This window comes from Fukomys damarensis, unplaced genomic scaffold (genome assembly GCF_012274545.1).
Source record: "Fukomys damarensis isolate Sample0158 unplaced genomic scaffold, DMR_v1.0_HiC HiC_scaffold_22, whole genome shotgun sequence".
Classification (NCBI taxonomy): domain Eukaryota; kingdom Metazoa; phylum Chordata; class Mammalia; order Rodentia; family Bathyergidae; genus Fukomys; species Fukomys damarensis.
In genome coordinates, this window is record NW_022900934.1 from 21405474 (window position 1) to 21425575 (window position 20102).

At 42.4% G+C, this 20102-nt stretch overlaps 1 protein-coding gene across 1 annotated transcript in view; it reads right to left on the reverse strand.

The window, feature by feature from the left end:
* Positions 1-20102, reverse strand: part of Ctnnbl1 (catenin beta like 1) — a 157613-nt gene that overhangs the window by 30231 nt on the left and 107280 nt on the right. The window contains exons 12-13 of the mRNA XM_010640045.3: positions 2201-2298; positions 44-124 (exon numbers count right to left, since the gene is read on the reverse strand). Of these exons, the coding sequence (XP_010638347.1) occupies positions 44-124; positions 2201-2298 (179 nt within the window). The remainder of the gene's footprint in view (positions 1-43; positions 125-2200; positions 2299-20102) is intronic.

Sequence of the window (20102 nt, forward strand, 5' to 3'; positions counted from 1 at the left end):
GGTGTGAGCAGATAGTTGGCAAAAGAAAGGCAGGTATACGTACATGTTTCTCCCCTTCGATCTTCTTGTCAGCCACCTGCATTGCACCCAGATATTTAAAATGCAATTCCATTAGTCTGTCAACCTGAAAGAGAGTGATTCCACACACATGAGTGAGGGGGAAGAGCAACACAAAGGCAAGAAGACAGTGGAGCTCCTCCTCACCTCACTGTCACTGCTTTACAGAGAGACTACATTGCCACTTCTGATGGGAGATGTGCTCAGCTTAGGGGCACAGCAGGAATGGAGCAGGGAGCCAGGGTGGAACGCAGCAAGCACTAGAGACACATGCAGCTCGAACACAGGCCTGCTCCCCAGTGGAGACCATGTATGCCCAGCCTTCCCAGAATTCAAATTGTTAACAACAAATACATAAATAAGAATCCAAGTCACTTCTTGCATAGAAAAGGTACTTGAGTTGCACACTTGATATTCACTTAGAACTTTACAGAAATTCCTTTTTTTCCAACTGAAACCTTTCATGTTCAGATTCTGCCCCAGAGCTGCTTTTTTAAAAAAAATGCCTGAATAAAATCTTTGTAGTTGCTTTTGAGTCAGAAGAGAGTGCAAGAAAAACCCCTTCAGCAAGAAACCTCCCCCACTTTTAAAAAAGGCCGACTTTGCACAGTAGTAACTTAAAAATCAATTTGAGGCTTAGCAAAGTCATACTTCAATCAGGGCCCGAGGGACATGCTGTGGACCTGGAAGCTTCATTTTCCCCGAAGACTTCCAAAGGACTGAAGTAAGTGAAGCCTTCTGACCTAACTTTACTAGGTAGCACCACCACAGCTTTTGGCAAACTTGCTATTTATTTGCCCAGGAGCTGATGTTAGTTCACTGGAAATGTTGATCCAGTATGGCCTCAGATAGTCCAGGAAGGCTATGTCGCTCTGTAGCTCACAAAGGATCCAAAGATTTCATATATTTCGGGCTATAAAGTATTTCCATGTCCGTTATCTCCTTACGCAGTAAACAAAACACCCCGATAAGGTAGCAGAAAAGCTAGGTGCAACCTCAATTTAAGGGTGAGAAAAGATACTAAATGGCATTAAATGATATTACCATGTGTATGACTGCTAAGGTGTCCTGTATCCTAGTCTGATGCTTTTCCACCACGCCATACTGATTGTGAAGGAAGCAAACATGGCCAGAGTCACAATCAAGCGGACCGTCCTAGACCTTCCTCCAAGCAGGGAAAGGCTTTGGCCCTGTTTTGAACACGAGCAGGAAAGCAACTATTGTAGACTAGAAAGGGGGTTCTGATCCTTCATTTTATTCATCTGAAATTGCCTCCGTATGTACAGTGCAATAAAATTGACAGGCTTTCTGCATTTGGCAGCCTGGGTTCCAATCCCAGCTCTGCTGTGATTAGTGCCACGATCTTGGGCAAGTCACAGGACGTCTCTAAGCTTCAATTTCCTTATCTGTAAATGTGAGTGATGCCTATGCATGGATAAGCCGCACAGTGTTAGACTGTACGCAACAGTGAAAGGCAGCTGCTCTACTACCCACTCCACAGCAGTCACTCAGTAAGTGGCAGCTTCCATTACTGTTAAAATCTTTTGGCTTGGCATGCAAGATAACAATATAAAATACTCATCCAGTCTCATTTAGGGATCACCAGCAGCTTCTACAGCCTACCGAGTCAGGCTCTGTTTCTTTATTGTTACCTTATTTTCATCACCACTGTCTACTAAGACCTCATCTAATTCACCTCCCACTGACTCTTCAAGATAGGTAGTAATGTCTCCATTTTCAAGCCAGGAAAAGTGAGACTCAGGGTGACACACACAACGAAAGCAGTAAAAGCAGGCTGAAATCCAGATGTCTGCATCCAAAGCCTATGCTCTGATCAGTCTGCTGAACTGTGCACCCCATCCCGCCCTAACCAAAACTCTATTATAATCCACTCTTCTTGGGTCTAAAAATCCCCCTAACATGTCCACTCCTATCACTCTCTGGTGTTACTATTATTCCTGGAGAGTTCTCTGGGATATGAGAGAGCAAACCAGTAGAACCTTTGAGATCAAAAGCGATGGGGCTGAGAAGCTGAAGATATTTTAGAGCAGGAACATATCCCAGTATCCCCTGGATCGTATCAGGTAAGGAGTCCTACTCCTCCCAGTCCTGGTCCCATCCTCCCAGCCCCTCCATCACCCACCTTCTCACTGTCATTTTCTGTGAACTTATTCAGAAGCCGGGTTCGCTGCTGCCCTCTCAGGTTGCGCAGGAGGGAAGCCAGAATTGAACAAACATGCTCTGGGTTGGGAAGGAGAAAAGAGAACATGCTGAGATCAGAGCAGTAATTACTACCTCTCTCCACGCCCGGTCTGGCTCTATTGAAAGAGGAATAAGTAGGTCTTCTCTCACTGCTGCTACTGATTAATAAGACAAGAACCTCAATTGTGTCATTAGAAAACTGAACTGATCGTCGTCACACACTGCACAAGATACGGAGTCAAAACGGATGATATCTTCAAGGACAGCTCCAGCCAGCAAGTCAAAACTAAATGAGAATTTCTCTCCTGTGGAGTTGATTTTTATTGTCCACAATAGAGCTTCAAACTAATCCATTTACAGAAATAACCTGCGAACAGAATGAGTACTAACCATGACATAAGCAAATCATTAAGAAATGTTCCATCAAATACTCAAATTACCTTATAACTTTCCCTGGAATTAAATAAGAAATCTGGGAGGGTCCCAGCACTATCACTTGCATCCTGGTGCAGCTAAAACTGCCACTTTGTGTTAAAGGTAGCTGGTCTGCAAGCACTTCAGACCAGTATAGTGCTTCCTGAGTGCCCATAATCCAGCAACTTCTATCATGAAACACTACTCTTCTGCCCTTGGTAAAAGAGGGCAATTGACGGGGATATTACAGGCTTCAGCTGTGAAGAGATTCTTTTCTTTAAAAAGAATTTTTAAAAATCTTTCAACAGTAACCTTGAAAAGGAGTCTACTCATGGAGAAAGTGGCAGAGCAAAGTTTATCTTGAAATAAAACATAACAGATTCTATTTGAAAACTGAAGAGCATCTTCATATGCCAAAGTTACTTTGTGTTCTCAAAAAGTCACTTGACTATTAAGTGAGGCCCTAAGTAAGCATTCTTCTTCGACTGCAACACAGATATCATTTTTACTTCTCCCCATCGCCTATTCAGCCCTCAGGTGTTTATCTTCTAACATTCACTTTCTGGTGATCACATCTTGTTCCACAGCCTTGAAAACCACACATATGCGGAGACTCACAAACCCGAATCTGCAGGTCAGCCCTGTCCTCTAAAGGCCAACCCCTGCCTGTTCTGTCCACCTGCTCCCTCCACTTGGTTGTCCAACAGGTCCTTTCCATTTAACAGATCCAACAGTGAACTCCTAACCTTCCTCCCCAAATCTGCTTCCTGCAGTCTTTTCTATCTAGTTCACAGCAACCAGGTTCGTGTTTCACAAGCTCCCAGCACAGGTGATGCCCTTTTAAAGAAGCCTAGGCAGCTTTACCTTGAGATCATATCCAGATGCCTGGCTCTTTTGCTATCACTGGTATTACTCTGATCCATACTACCCTCTTCTCTTGCTCAAAATATTCAACAGTAGTGAGTCTGCTTCCACCTCATTCCTTTTGGTCCAATCTCCATAGAGCAGTCAGAATGATCCTTTAAGTTAAAATCTAAAAGTCAACCCTGTTTAAAACTCTCTGAAGGTTCCCTGACACACTCAGACTAAATGTTGTTTCTGATGTTCTGCCTTTGGCCCTCTGTACTTGCTGTTTCTTTGCCTGAAATGTTCTTTACCAGTTATTTGTACTACTTACTTCCACATTGAGCTTTACTGAAATGTCAACCTCTCAGGTCTCTTTGATGACTCTATTTTAAAATGCCAACGTCCCTTTCTGGGCATAGTGGCTCACACTTGTGATCTCAGGACTGTGGGAGACTGAGGCAGGAAGATTTCAAGTTCTTATCTGCTTTATTTTTCTCTTTATCATGCATTACCTTCTCAAATAGCTTATTTTTTAATTTTACTATCTTCCTTCAATTAGAATATAAGTTCTGCCAAGGCAGGGATTTTAGTCTGCTTCATTCATGGCTATATTCTCAGATCCGAAACTATATTCCCAGCACAAAGTAGGTATTTTGGAAATGCCCGCTGAATGAATGGGAAGAAAGCAGGCTCTTTATTATAACTTTTTTTTTGGTACTGGGGATTGAACTCGGGTCTTGTGCTTCCAAGGCAGGCGGCGGCACCACCAAGCTAAATCCCCAGCCCCAGGCTCTTTAATATAAATTTTTAGTGGTGATGGTGAGGCCTAAAACACCACTCTTGACTATCATATATCTTTTAAATGCCTTATGCAGTTTTGTATATGCAGTACTGCCTATTCCCAATGCAGAGGACTATTACTTTTACATTGACAATATGCTCCTAAACATTTCAGTTACAAAATGGTCTTTAAATGGTATTCACATTTGGGAATAATTGGATAGTTTTTTTTTTCTACAAAGCCATCAGTTTCAATAAAATATTTCTAATTTTTAGGTATAAAAACAAAGCTTTTCTTAAAATATGCTGTGTTCAGAGGCATTACGTACCTTCTTGAGACCCCAGGTCATCCCCAGTATCTTTCTTTTGGCTCTGTGCCAAGCTAGGATTGAGGTGCAATTTCAGCAGCTATGATCATCTGGAGTAATGGTAAAAGAACAGATCCTGCCCCACAGGAAGGCAAAGAACACTGTGAAACTAGGGCAAGGACGGTCAGCCATGAGACTCAGTTCAGGGTGAGAAGGGAAAGTAAAAGGGGACATCTTGGAGGTGGTCAGGGAAAAGGTTTCTGATCTCTGTGTGAGCCAAGGAGAGAAGGCTGGAGGTGGGGTAGTGGTATAGTCAGTTCTGAATCCTGGGCCAAGCAAACTGGATGTGTTCTGATCGCTTCAGCTGGTGAACATGTGTGGGACAACCATAACGAATGCAGTGAATTTTAACAGGCTCAGTTCTGAAACTTTGAAGTTACTTAGCAAGACAGCTGGTAACAATCTCTCTCTCCCTCTCTCTCTATATGACAACTTAACAACCACGGAAGAAGAAAAAACAGAGCCAGAATTCTCTTAGATTATCTCTCAAGGCCTGGATGTAAACACCAAAGTCCAGAGCAAAGTGACTTGTGCATGCAGCTAACTGTAACTGGTGGGAGAGGTAGGACTCCACTTTAGATGACAGACTCACTCTCTCACTGGCCAGTTAGCTCTGTGCCTGGCAAGAGCTGGGTTTCCAAGGTCCCAAACAGTACCCTAACCTAAAGGAGCCCCTTATGTAGTAGAGAAAACAAAATAATACAGTGTTGTGTGACAAGTTCCACTACTGAGGTAGGACTAAGGGACTTTGGGAACAAAGGGGAGGGACATTCATTCTAGGAGGGTTCCCACAAAGGAAACAAACAACTGAAAAATCTTAAAAAATAAAAAGAAGGGCCACAACAAGTAACAGAGATGGGACGAACAGGAAGGGACGGGAAGGGAAGATTCTCAGGCAGACGGAATAATACAAAGAGTGATCAAGAAATACAGTGAATGCTTACATTTTTAAAAAATTATAATAAAAGACACATTGTCAGGAACAATGGGGACAAGTGTATTCAAAATGAGGGCAATCATTTTGAGGAGGATTAATAGCAGCTATCTTTTACTATAATAAAAAATTAAAATTAAACATTTAAAAAATATTTATTTTTTTTACTGTATGTTTTGATCACAAAATAAGGGAATTTCTAGCAATGAAAACATCATGGTGTGTCCCCATCTACTCTTTCACTGACTCCGGCACTGTGTGACTTCTGGCTCTTCCTTAAAGTCAAAATGACCGTGAAAGATAAACATATTGAATTGATTCAGACATTGACGTATCCAGGAGAGTAGGAGAGTGCAACTAAATATTCTCATGGAAGGAGGACTTCAAGAACTGCTTCAAAAAGTGACAAGAAAGATGGGATTTTTTGAAGTGAGGGATATTTTGAGGGGAATTAATGGCAATATGTCTTTTATCATAATAATTTTTTAAAAATTTAAACATTTACTGTATTTTTAGTCACATCTGTATATAGAAAGGCCATTGCATGGAGTGTCATGGACATGTGGTGGAGGGAAAGCCAGCAGAAGGACATGGTAGGTCATGGGGGAAAAGGGATACGCACTTAGTGCATTTTAAGCTGGGCTGAGGACAGACAAAATCAGATCTAGGGTTACACCAATTTCCTATCAGCTACATTCCTGTCAATGAGCAGCATCAGGAAAATGTTTCTCTTTTCTGATGCATTTTGTACTTATCAAGTCTTCCTCTTTAACTTGGGTATTAGGAAGCTCAAAGATGAATTTATGCTCAATCACAGGAAGCAATCCCTTGTATTGCTTTATTATTGATCCCTTTCATCCTCTATCAGTGGATTTGAAAAAAAAAAAAGCAATGGATACACATAGTATATACACTACATTAAAAAATAAAATGTACTTAATGTTTATAAACACACATACTAATATCTTTTTTCTATATCCCTCCCCTATCCCATTCTTCTCTCCAAAAAAAAAAAGAAAGAGACAAGTGTCTTGTATACATTTTCAGAGGAAAAATTTCCAGTTTTGATTGTTTGGTTTTTACTATTAGAAACAACACTGCTCAAGCTGGGCGTGATGGCACATGCCTATAATCCCGGCACTGGGGGTGGGGAGAGCACGCTGAGGCAGGAGGGTAACAAATTCAAGTATGGTCTTAAGAGATAGATACTTTGTCTCAAAATAATAAGTGCCAGGGATGTACCTTAGTATGAAGGCCCTGGGTTAAATTCTCAGTACCAAAGAAAACAAAAATAAAGCAATGCTATTCACATTTGATGGTATAGAGTACTTTTGTATGCTTATTTTCACAGCACATTCCTACTAAGGGAATCAGTAAGTCAAAAGCAATTCACAAATAGAATGTTAAAAGTCACTGACAAATTTTCTTCCAAAAAGACTACCAGTCAGTCATACTTCTGTCCTCAGTATAGCTATGAGTATCTGTTTTCCCACATCTTCACTCAGGTTGCAAATTATGTGGTAGAAATTATGACAACCTGCACAGTGAAAAGTGAGATTTTTTTATTAGTATGTTTTTTCTCTTGTTATGAAAAAGTTAAACATCTTTTCCTATGTGTATTAGTCAGGGTTGTCCAGACAGAGAGAACGAATATAAATCATTCATGTGAAAATACATATGCTATGTAAGTATAGCAAGATTTATCAGGAGGGATTGGCTCATGTGATTTGGAAAGTGTTAAGTTCTATGGCCTTCTGCCAGCAAGCTGAAGGCCCAGGAACCAAAAGTCTTAGGGACGGGGGAGCCAATTATGCAAGTCTCAGACTAAGTCTGAAGGTCCAAGGGGCAGGAGCATGGATGTGTAAGGGCAGGGGAAGATGATCACTCAGCGCAGGGAGAGAGAACACATTTGCTCTTCTTTTCTATTTGGGTCCCTCAACAAATTGAGTGCTATCCATCCATACTGGTAAGGGCAATCTTCTTTACGCAGCCAACTAATTCAAATCCTAACCTCTTCCAGAAACACTCTCACAGATATACTCAGAAATAATGTTTTACCAGCTATCTGGTAAAGCCAGCATCCCTTAACCTAGTCAAGTAAACATATAAATTGACCATTATGCTATGTTTACTGACCATTTGTATTGCTTCTTTTGTAAACTTACTCTTCCCCCAATCTATGAACACTTTGTAAATTAAGAATATTACCCTTTTCATATATGCTGCAAATATTTCCCTAGCTTGCCATTTCTCTCTTGACAAAGTCAAAAAATATATTTCCTACATATAAATGGCAATCAACAATGCAGTTAAAGAAGATAAAAGACGAAACTAAACCAGCAAAGCCTGAAAATCTGCTTCATGTGGGGTTCACTGTGCCCAAGACAGGCAGTATGTAAATGTGTTTTTTAAAAAACAGCTTTAACGAGAACAAAAAGAAGCAAAGGCCATATGGAGTAAGACATGAATAACTCCTTTTCTCCATTTTACTGAATCAGTCTATCCAGAAGTGATTTCTTCTAGCATCTAAATAAAGAAGAGACTTTGGGTTTCAGGCAGTTCCACAAATACTAAACCAGAACTTTGCAATACTTTTCCCTTTTAATCTTGCTGATTAAGATGGATGAGAAAGTTCTAAAGAGAATGTTCTTGATATACCAACAAGAGGGTACAGGGGGTGCTGGTGGCACAGTAAAAGAGTATCAGGAACTGTACTTTTTAAAGAGGAAAATTTAATGTATAAAAGAATCATCATTTTTGGCACCAGCCCTATTAGCATGCATTTCCATAGCTCATATACCTTAGGGAAGGAGATATCTTGATCAATTGCAACAAATGACATTCACCTGTTTGGGGTTTTAAGTAAAGGACAGGTTGCCAATTTCAGGAGAACTGAAGCTGCCTACCTTTCTTTCACCTCTGTCTGGATATGTGATAGGTCACTGGGGCATGCCAGAAAGGGAAGCACTTCAGCCACCTAACGTTCTACAAATATAGACACACAGAGTTTCATTAGCTATTAATAAATGTAGCTTCCCTAAGAACAGATTTCAGCCCAAGGTGGTGTCAATTTTTCATGCACCAAGGAGATGGGGAGAGCTGCTGGCACAGGGAGCAGAGGAGATAACAGGTTTATCTGCTGGCCAACACTGCTCAGCTGCTCTGTCATTTCGACAGGATAAAATGGAGGTGAAGGATGGCTATGGAGCTGTCAATGCAGACGGGGTGGATGGGTAGCTCCACTGTAGAGAATAAGCTCTGAGGCAGGTCCCAGAAAGAACAAACGAACACACACACAGAGGCGTGCATGGAATCCATGAGGCTACAAAGAGGAGAAGGCCAGTAAATCTACATTTTCAACGCACTAGTTACAGAGGTGGGAGTTGTGGCATTGGGGCGAAGTGATAGCCAGCGTTGAAACTGTGCTAGAGTCCCTGGCCTGCCTGTGGGTGCCCCATTCAATAATCAAGGAAGCTGGCTGCCCAAGACACGAAGTACTGAAATTGCTTGGTGGCTCTGGTCCCCCCACCACTACCCAGCTCCAGTCTCTCAGGCATTTAGGCTTCTCAAAGGTGAGAGCAATGGTTAGCCTTGCACACATGAAAGGGGTCTAACAGTTTGATTTTCCGGGGGCAGTTGGAGTTCTATAATTTTCAGAGCTGGAAGGAGAGTTAGAAATCTCTGGCCCACCTCCTCCAGGGTTCTGAGAAAGGAAATAATGGCCTGAGAAAGGATGTGATTTGCTGGGGTCAAAGCACCTCTGTGGGGCCACTGGAATCTAAAATCTGCAATTTTTCTCCAAATCATAATAGACATTTTGAGATTCCATTTTGAGTTAAATGTGCTATCCCTCCCCAAATACACGCACAAATGCAACCTCTTATGGATTTTCTGAGCATTCTCAACAATTAATGATGGCAGCATGGTGAGGAACCCTTGATCTATGGTACCCAAATAAGAGGTCTTTCCAGAATGTCACAGCCAGGCAGTGGTAGTCACTCTAGCCAGGGCTCATAGTGTAAAGGATGGAAGGGACTGATGTATTTCATCATCACTCTTAAAAATAAGCACAGTCGAAATTCCAGTAGGTGTCTGGTTAACAGCACCTCTCTCTCTGTGAGGACAGACGTGTATCCGTAGGACAGTCCTGCTCACAAGTAGGCCTACTGGGGTCCCCTGCTGAAAAAGACACACAGATACTGAGAGGACTCACTTCTGGGATCTGCTCCAGACTTGATGATGAGTGAATTAATTAACCTTTTGTGAGGCTTTAGGATCATCCGTGGATTCCAATCTTGTTTCTGGCACTCACTAGCTGGCTAAACCTTGGGCATGGTGCTTAGTCTTCTCATTGGTAAAGTGGGGTGTCCCATCCACCACCTGTTACATCCATTAGGTCCAATGAGATATGCACACAGTAGTCCTGCACCAGACAGTGGTTTGAGATCTGCTGCATCCAAAGAGAGCATAACAAGAGATTCTCTCACCTCTCACCTGCCAGAGCTCACCAGCTAACTCCTCTGTATTGCCTGCTGATCACACGGTCCTCACTGAGCATGTTTCATTCCTCCTAGGTCACTCTAACTGCCCCCTGCTGAGAAAAACAAGAACCAAATTGCTTGACTTCCTCAACTAGTAGGGATATTTTCTCTAACTCCAGATTTATTCTAACCCGAAAATGGAGCAAGGCCAACTTCACTCAGACTCTTTAATCCCACAATAAATTAAAATAAAGTGTTGTACGTGGCTGGCTATAAAGCCAAATAATACAAGATTCTGGGAGGGGTGCAGACAGCCCTGAGGTGGGCAGTGGTCATTTACTAGTAAGCTGAAGGACACAGCACATCTCTGTAGAGATGACCCCACCTTTTAATGAACATAATGTACCTGGCCCATAATAATTTTCCTCTTGGTCTTGCTGTGACAGCTAAAAACACAACACATGACTAGTAGAGAAAATGAAAATAGGCTCTCCTCGAGGTGTTTAACCTCAGTACATGACTTGGTACATTCACCAGCCATTTCTTTACTCAAAATTTGGAGTACCTACTATGCAACAGGCAATGTAGCCTGCACCAGGACTGCGGAAATGAAAGAATCCACTCTGGAGAAGTTCATCTCATGAACAAGGCTGAGAACTGACAACTACCAAAGAGTACACAATGAACTGGCAGGCCTAGAACATACAGGGCACATACATAAGAGGGCCCCTAATTCAAATGGGGTAGGAAAGAGAGAGCAGGGGTTGGTGTGCTTATACACAGAGGAGGTCAGGAGGTCAGAATGGAGACAAAAGGAAAACGTTTTTCTCAAGCTTATGGAAGAGACGTATGGCCAGATATGTTACACTGGCAGGTGAATGGCTGCAAACTCAGAGCTCCTGGTTTCACTGGTAGAGTTGGTAGACAGAAGCTACCACCTTCGATTCTTGAAGCACACACTTGGATCACGGTCTCAAAGTCAGCAATGAATGAAATACTATTTATATGAACAAATCTGCAGAGATGGGGAGTGGAGGCGGTAGGTGGAGAACAGAAGGAAGAAGGTGACAAGGTACAGAGCAATAATTTTTCAATTTGATTTTCTCATCCTCCTGGTGTCCTATTGGAAGCTCTGCTCAAGTTCTAGCCTGGTAAGCAGGGGAAGCCTATGCTCATCAAAAAGGAAGGGAGGCACGAGGAAGCAGCAAGAGGCCTTTAGAAATCTTAGATCCAGGATCCACTCATTTATTCATAAAACAGGAATAGGAATCCTATGGTGTACATGACAGTGTTTGGGGACAGAGATAATCAAACATTGATCCTGTCCTCCAGGTACTTGTTCATTATGTCTAAATTACATACCAGAAAATGTTAACTGTGTGAGGTGATGGGTATGTTAATGAGTTTGACATAGAGTGATCATTTCCCCAAGAATATATATCAAAAACATCAAGGAGAGCCGGGGATTTAGCTCAGTGGTTCCGCTGCCTGTCTCGCAAACACAAGGACCCAAGTTCAATCCCCGGTACCAAAAAAAAAAAAACAAACAAAAAAACAAAAAAAAACCCCAAGCTGTATACTCTAAACAGAAACTACTGATAATACGAATACGTTCTTGTCCATGGGTACTAGAAGAATGGAGGGAAGGGTGTCGTTTGAGCTGAGCTTTGACGAAAAGGTACAGGGAGGAGGAACAGCGGCAGTAAAAGTATTCCAAACAAATAGACCCACATGAAGCACAGCTATCAAACTGAAGAGTACAGGTTACAGAGAGCTTGGAAGAGATCAGTGTGGCCAAAAGGAGGAGAGAATGAAGGTAATGAGGTTAGAAAGGTATGGTGGGGGTAGAGCACGGATAAATCTGAATGCTGGACTGGGAAAGTAGACCCTAACCACCATTCTAACGGTCTGGCATCTAAATACTGGCCCAGCGTGGTTGCTTGCACTGGTCACCCAGGCTCAGAGCCTGTCCCTGCTTTCCAGCAGCGCAAGTGGTTAGGAAAGACACACATGGCTCAGCCAGCCTTCTGATTTTAGGGAGGAAAGGTCCCTGCACTTCACCTAGCAGTCCCATATCTTGGCAAGATCTTGCAGGGCCACTTTAAAATTCAAGGCCATGCTGCAGTGCTGCCTTTGTTTCCTTGGAACATCCAAGGCCATTAGCTCTTTTGTTTTAAGAAAACCATACACCACTGTTCTTGCACTTCTAAAATTACAACCATCTCTGGTTTATTGCCGAATCTTGCTGCTCACCTCCCTCTGGCTCATACAGATGGACAGACATCCTGATTTCTGATAAGACTTGAGATGCAAACAGGATGTTTAAAATACCTTAATTAGGTCAATCTTGACTTCAGCAATGGTGTGCTGGAATACAGATTAATCTGTTCCATGCCCAGCACTGGCGGCTAAAGTAGCAGGAGGTCCTGTCAAATCAAGCCATAACATTACACTACTCTGCCTTTATTATTATTTTTTTCCTTTTTACATTTCATGATAATGGACATCTGCTTAGCAGGGGATACGGCAGCCCAAGAAGAGTCACACATGTGGGCCTAGCCACTCTCGTTGAATATTGATGTAAGTCAGATCAAATGCTTTTCTCAAGACAGATGGATCTGCATGAGCATCTATATATAGCCTCCTTCAACACATACAAAATACATGTATTCCTATTCTTTACAAACCTTCCTGAATATACAATATGTGGCAGGCGCAGGGCTAGGGACTGAGGACCTAAAAAGGCAACACTTAATAAAACCTACTATGTGTCTATGTCTACTGTGCACACAGCACCTCATTTAATTCTCACAACAATCCTATGGAACACATGTGATCTGCTTCTCCATTTTATAGATAAGAAACTAGAGACTTAAGTTGGAGGGAAAAATGTGCCTTCCAGCATCTCACTGCTAGGAAGTGACCTAGTTAGTTTCACTATAATAAAACTTGATCATTTTCCTCAAGAGATAAAAGAATAGCCAATAGGCAAATGGAAGGGGGGAAAAGCATTCACCTTCACTACTACTGCAAATAAGATAATGAGATGGTTTCACTTGATGAAGCTCTGCCAAGATTTAATGCCTGAAGGATGGGGGAGGGGCGTCCCTGCTCTGCTGCCCATCTCTGTACTCGTGATGCCACCCACCACTGCTGTTACAGGCGCCTCCCCACAGGAGACAGACGGGGAGCTCCTCAAAGACCAGACCATGCCTTAACCATCTCTGTCCCCAGCCCTGCACTAGGAGTTCAACTAATGAGGAAACGGATGTCATAACAAGACATGTGCTAAAAGTCAGCTTTAAGAGCTAAACATATAAAAAAAAATTAACTAATTCTCTAAGAGAAAAAAAGCATAGCTGACTGAGGGTCTGGACACGCCAAATCCCACAGCAGGAATTCATGAGCAAGAAAAAGAGGGAAAGGCGTTACAGACAAAACGTAAGCAGTATAGAGGCATGGAGAGGATATGCAGGAACAGCAATGGCAAGCTGTAGGGGCAGGCAAGGAGATGGAGGACGAGGACACTGCACATTCGACTGGGCTCTGGACTTCATCCCACAGGACAGATAGGACTGACAAAAAGCAGCAGCAATCGGATCTGTGTTCCAGGAAGATCGTTCTAGAAGCGGGACAGGGATGTGCCCTGGAGGAGAAAAGCAGGGGTAGATCCAGTTCCTACAGCAATAGAGACTACAAACATAATTAATCTAATAGTTAACTGTCCCAAAACAAAAGCTGAAATAGTTAATGATCTTTCAGAAAGAATCCCAGTTCCTCAGAGAAGCAACATGTGATATAAAGAACACTACCGCAGTTAGGAAAATGAATTTCTGGTCCACACTGCAGGAATAATCTTCCATGGGATGGAAGAGGTCTCTTCACCTACTCTCTGGGTCTCAATATCCTCCTCTGTAGGATGAGGATGACCCAGGTAACATATAAGGTCCTCCTCTAATTCAATGATAAAATTCTAGTTATATAAAAAGATAGGAACTACAGAATGACCTAGTAATTCCCCTCCTAGGTATTTACCCACGACATCAAGAAAACATACGACCACACACACACATACACACACACACACACACAAGTTGTACAAGTTATTTACCCACGACATCAAGAAAACATACGACCACACACACACATACACACACACACACACACACAAGTTGTACAAGAATGTTCATAGCAATTCTATTTTCAGTGGTCAAATGCCTGCAACAGTCTATTAAGAGAAGAATGGAAAAGTACATCCACACGATGGAGTACTACTCAGCAATGAAAAAGCACAAACCACCGATGCATACCACAACTATGGATGAGTCTCAAAAACAGCATGCTGAGTGAAAGAGAACACAGTGAACCCACTGATCTAAGGCTAAACATGAGCTAACCCAGTTATGATAAAAATAGAGAATGGTAGTTACCTCTGTGAGGTGGGAGAGGGATCTGATCAGGGCAGGGCATGAGGGAACTCTCGGGCGGTACAATGTTCTACATCTTGATAGCACATGTATTTGCCCAATGCATTACATGATCTGCATTTCACTCTAATTCTAGCTCTACAATTCAGAACTTTAGGTTAGTGACACCCATGCTGAAGAGTGCATTGCACTGCTGTCTACAGCTTACATTCTGCATCAACTAATAAAATCGATGGAGGAGAGAAATGGTACATGGATGGATGACGTATGTGGCAAAGCAAATATAGCAAAATGTTAATTGTATAATCTAGGTGGTAGGTGCATGAGAGTATTCACTGACCAGTTCTTTCATTTTTCATATATTTAAAATTTTTCTTAAAAACTATTGAGGCAAGAAAGACATGAGAGAAATGTGAACTTGAATAGACATAATGAGATTCCAAAAGGCGATTTTTCCAAAAACATTTTCATACATCCATTGTTTCAAACTTTGAATGTCTTTTCCACTGAAGCTCACTTTAGCAAAATTAACTCAGTATACTTGCTCTTCAGTTCTGACAGACCCCACAGACATAAGCACCACCGGGTGCAAAGCAACAACAGGTGTTGTTTGTGGTCCACTCACTCATTTTCATCACTCCTACGGGATTCTTTTCTCTTTTTCAGAACATTCCAACAGCACTATGGATTAAGTGTTTAAGTGCTATCTTCACAAATTTACAGCCCTATAACTGTGGGAAAATGTGTATTGCAGCAAGAAACAAATGTGTATGCTTGGGAAATGCTTCTTTGTGCTATGGCTATTCTTCTCCAAGCGCTCAGAAGGAAAAGTTCGGTAAGAGATCTAGGATGGACTGGGATTTGGTACTTCCCAGAGGGGACAGGTCACCTTCTAGCCTTCTGTATCCCCTTTTTGTATTCCTGCTTTTGGAATATAGATGTAATAAAAGGAACTCTAGTGGTGATCTGGGACCCTAAGGCAATCTTGAAAATAGAAGCTGGGCACCTTTACAGGTGTTTGGGGCACATTTAAAAATCCAGCCAACTCCTCTGGTCCCATTTTAAGGATGGCACAATAGAACGCCAGAAGGGACTTGGGCAACTGATGACACTGAAGCTGCCAGTCCAACTGTGCTGACCTCTGGGATTTGTTTTACCTGAGAGGAAAATAAATGTCTGTATATCTATTTTGTTTAAACCACTGTTATTCTAGTCTCTCTTACTAGTAATCAAGAGTAATTCCTGATACCCTCAATCCTAAGTTCTTTCCTAGGAAAAACAGAACAAGGGGTCCTAAAAGTTCAGGCGCAGACCCAACCAAAAGTCCAGGGACGACAGTTCTGGCATCAGAAGCAACTGTTGGTAAAAAGGCACATTCCCTTCCTTCCCCTCACTGTCTGCAAGAGCCTCCTTGGAACACTCTTCTATTATTATATGCAGCCTCTGGAGAGCCTGGCCGGAAGGACAAACACAGCTTTTTAAAATTAACCTTCATCCCTGTAACAGCAGAAATTAAATGTCTGGCGTTTTGAACCTTTATTTTACCCTTGCATTTCCACAAATACTCCCTGAGCAGAAGCTACACCTGGCAGTATACTGAAGAAGAGACGGTTCCTCACTCACCAGACGGAGGCCCTTTGAAGAAGACTGCTGGGTGTCAGCGAGGCTGGCTCCATTCAGTTTCCTATGGTCTATCACTTGTAGGGCTATTTCATCTCATTTAGGCTGACACTGTGGCCTAGAAGCTCTTTCGCGGTTTGAAACGTGTATTATAGGGTTACCACTCTTCTCCCTCCCAATGAAACACATTAAAAAAATCTTTAGATCCTAAAATGAGACAAACAGCCAGAATATTCATACTGTGACTTTTTTGTTTTGTAGAGTTCTTTTCAACAGCTAGATCAGCGTATTCTCAAACAGCCCCAAATGGCTGGGGAAGCAGTTGGGAAAGCAGAGAAGCCTGTCAGAGCATGGCACTCCGGCTGGATCCGTACTCCCGAGGCCAGGCATGAATGTCAGAATGCTCCCTCACTCCTCCTCACCAGGGCTACTCCACTCTCCCAACCTCCCACCTGCCAAGCATCAACTTGCCTGGGTGTAGGAGAGCTGATCATCACAGCTCCAAAGCAAAGGAGCTGTCTTCCCACTCCCCAGAACCATTCCCCGAAGCCTGCTTTGGACAGAAACTCAGCAGCAGGAGGAGGGGGAGTGGGTTACTAGGCCTTTGGGAATGATTTAAACCCACCTCTTCACTGCTTTCATCTTATTCAGCAGTGTTGCCTGGGCACTCTTCAAACAGCCTTGTATCCTCCTCCTATTATTCCCACCTTAAGCAGCTAAGTCCTCTTTAAGCTGCTACAGCCTCTCTAACTGTTGAGCTCCCCACCCCCCAACACTTCCTCCAGCTCCAGGCTCAGCTGATTGCCACAGAAACCAGAAAAACCTGCTCACAGACCCAGGTGGCCTTATGTTCATTTTCTTGAAGTCTGACTTCTTAACCCTTCTTTCTTTAGCTAGGCAAACTGAAAGGACAGAAGGAATTTCAGTGGTGCTTTAACATAGACCGAGTTTGCAATGAATAAACTATACCATTCTAAACTCTTTCACACAGAAAAACTACTAGAAAAAACATGCAGTCATCTCTGCTGAGAAAATGCCTTGGGATCATGGTCTAACAGGGACTGGACTGTTATAGGAAGAAGAAAAATAATTAATCCTAAAAAGCACACTGCATTTGAAAAGGATGATTCCCTACTCTGTTTTACTAACAGGATATAATCAACAATATATATTGGCTAATGCACCCAGTGCTATAATGTTGTCTTCTTATGGGCTAATCTTTCCATACACCCAGCGCAACCATTTCATAGGAACACAAGAACTAAGGGTTATGAGATCTACATGTTCTTCCCAGTGAGCCTTTCTTAAGAGCAAAACAGTATTACTGTCATGTGCCAGATAACCATGGTGTTTCAAACACCCTTTCTCACTTAATATTCCCGTCTAACTTTGCAGTGAATTATTCTTTCCATTTTGCAGATGAGAAAAAATAGGGCCAGAGAGATCCTGTGCCTTCCCCAGTGAACAGATCTACTTAAGAGCCACAGACTGACTTATCTAACTCCAAGGGCCAGTTCTCTTTTTGCTGCCTTCCTAGTGGTGAATGACGATTCCTCCCTAGCACCCAACTTTCCAGGACACTGCTTAGCGAGCTGAGCTGTGAGAAATAAGCAGAGAGCTCATTTAGAACAAAGCTATAAACGGAAACTCCAATGTCCCTTTGCTTTATACAAACAGATGGTTTCTGGAAAAAACTGACTTCAAAGTAATTTTTGTGAAACAAATCCTCCTTGTCTACCACAATGGCACCTAAACTGCATTCCCAAGGAGAGAATTCCCCAGACGGCTTCATCATAAATATTTGGGAAAGAGGAATGATGAACAGCTTTAGCAGATGCTGGCAAAGCTGCAAATCTGCAGCCAAGTATCCTTGCTGGGAACGCCATTCTAGAACTCTTCTCAGCCTGGCCACAAGACCTTCCTTATTTAGCAAGAAATCCTCCCTGGAACCCCGTTTTTTTTGTTCTGTTTTGGTTTTTTTGTGCTCCTAGGAAGGCTCTGATATCCCCTTGAAGGGCCTAGAAGCTCTTGTGTAGTGGAGTGGGACACACTGGCACAGGAAGCAGAAAAGAGACTGTATTCTCCAGCGTGACACTAACGGGATGGTCATGATCACAGGCATGTGTCTTTCTAGGACTCAGTTCCCACAACGGTCCTCTCAGATCTCAACAATTATAAAGTTATTCCTTTTCTCAATGTCAATCGTTCTCAGTGAGGGAGAGGGGAGAGGACTCCACTATCTGAGACATTCCGCATTTTTTATGTGTGTCTGTGTGGGTTTCTACTGGCAGCTAGCAGGGAAAAGGGCAGGGATGCTACTGAACAGCCTATAATCCACAGCACAGCCATTCACAGCAAAGAACTATTTGGTTTAAAGTATCAGAAGTGCCAAGAAGAAGAAACTCTGGTCAAGCTATTTCTGACATCTAATGGCATGAGTATGAAGTATCAATACATTTTAATGTTGACAGATATTTTCCAGCTAGAAAAAATGCTTAGATCCAAAGCTCTAATTCAATCAGCTATTGATTTTATAAAATAAAATTATGATGTCTTAAACTATTCTAGGGGGGAAAAGGAGCTGGGAAAGATGGCACCCATCTCTAATACTAGCACTTGGGAGGCTGAGGCAGGAGGACCTCGAATTTGAAGCCAGTCGGGGCACTTCAGCAAGACCTTGTCTTGAAAGAAAAAAATTTTTTTGGAAAAGGAAACACACATACACAGACACACACACTGGCAGGGATGCAGAAAGGGGGATGAAACAAGATGGGCAAAATGTCAGTCATCAAAGCTGGTTGATAGGTACATAAAGACTTATGGGTTCAATATGTTTTTCTGCCTCTGTATATTTTTGATAAATTCATAATGAAAGGTATTTTGCCTTGATTGAGTCTACCTAAAGGATATAAAAGATTAAAAAGATTCTTACCCTCCCTTTCCCCAAGCATAAAGACATGGTCCTTGGCTGGCAAAGCCCATAGCTGAGTGGAAGTAAGCAAGCCAATCACCACACACAGAGGCTGCTGCTGAGAGCAGAAGAAAGGGGCCAATCTAAGAAGAGAAGTGGAAAATCAGGGCAGGTTTCAAGGGAGAAAGAGAACTGGGAGAAATTTCAGAGTTGGTAACCAACCTCCAGAGAAGGGGATCACAGAGTATCTCAGTCAGAAAAAGCATCAAATGTCAAGTGTGGAGGTGAGGAAAGAGGGAACACTAGGAGGAGCTGCAATAGCTCAAGCTAGCTGGAAAGCAGACAGGGTGTAACAAACAGCCAGGAGAGACCAAATCGGCAGGTCTTCCACGTCATGAGGCAGTGTAGATTTTATAATAGATAAAGAAAATGTGGTATTTATGTACAACGGAGTACTACTCTGCCACAGAGAAGGATAAGTGTGAGTCACCTGCAGGAATATGGATGGAACTTGAGAACATAATATGAAGTGAAGTAAATCAGACACATAAATTTAAATATTGCACGGTTTCTCTTACATGAGAAGCTCAATATAAGAAAAAAACAAAATAAAGAAGACTGAAATAGGAAGTAGGGAGATATATCCTTTTCAAAGAGGAAGAGGATCAAGAGCTGGAAGGAGGGAAGTGGAAAGGTAGGGAAGGGGACAAAAAAAGAATGAGGTGTGTTATGTACAGGGACCAACTCCCCATGATGAATGTAATCTTTATGTATAGCAAACATGCACTAATAAAAATAAAAACTGAAAACAAAAAAAGGCTTTAAACGATTGAGCAGAATTGTGATCAGATTCCCACTTCAGAGGCACGTGGTGCTGTTTAGCAGTGTGTTCCAGGACTTTGGAAGGGGCACAGGATACCTGGAGTGAGGTAAGAATTCCACCAGTAGTTGGTTTGGTGGCTCATGCCTGTAATCCCAGCACTCAGGGAGGCTGAGGCAGTAGAACTTCAAGTTCATGAGCCAGTTGGGCAACTTAGTGAAAAGATTCAGTCAAAATTAAAA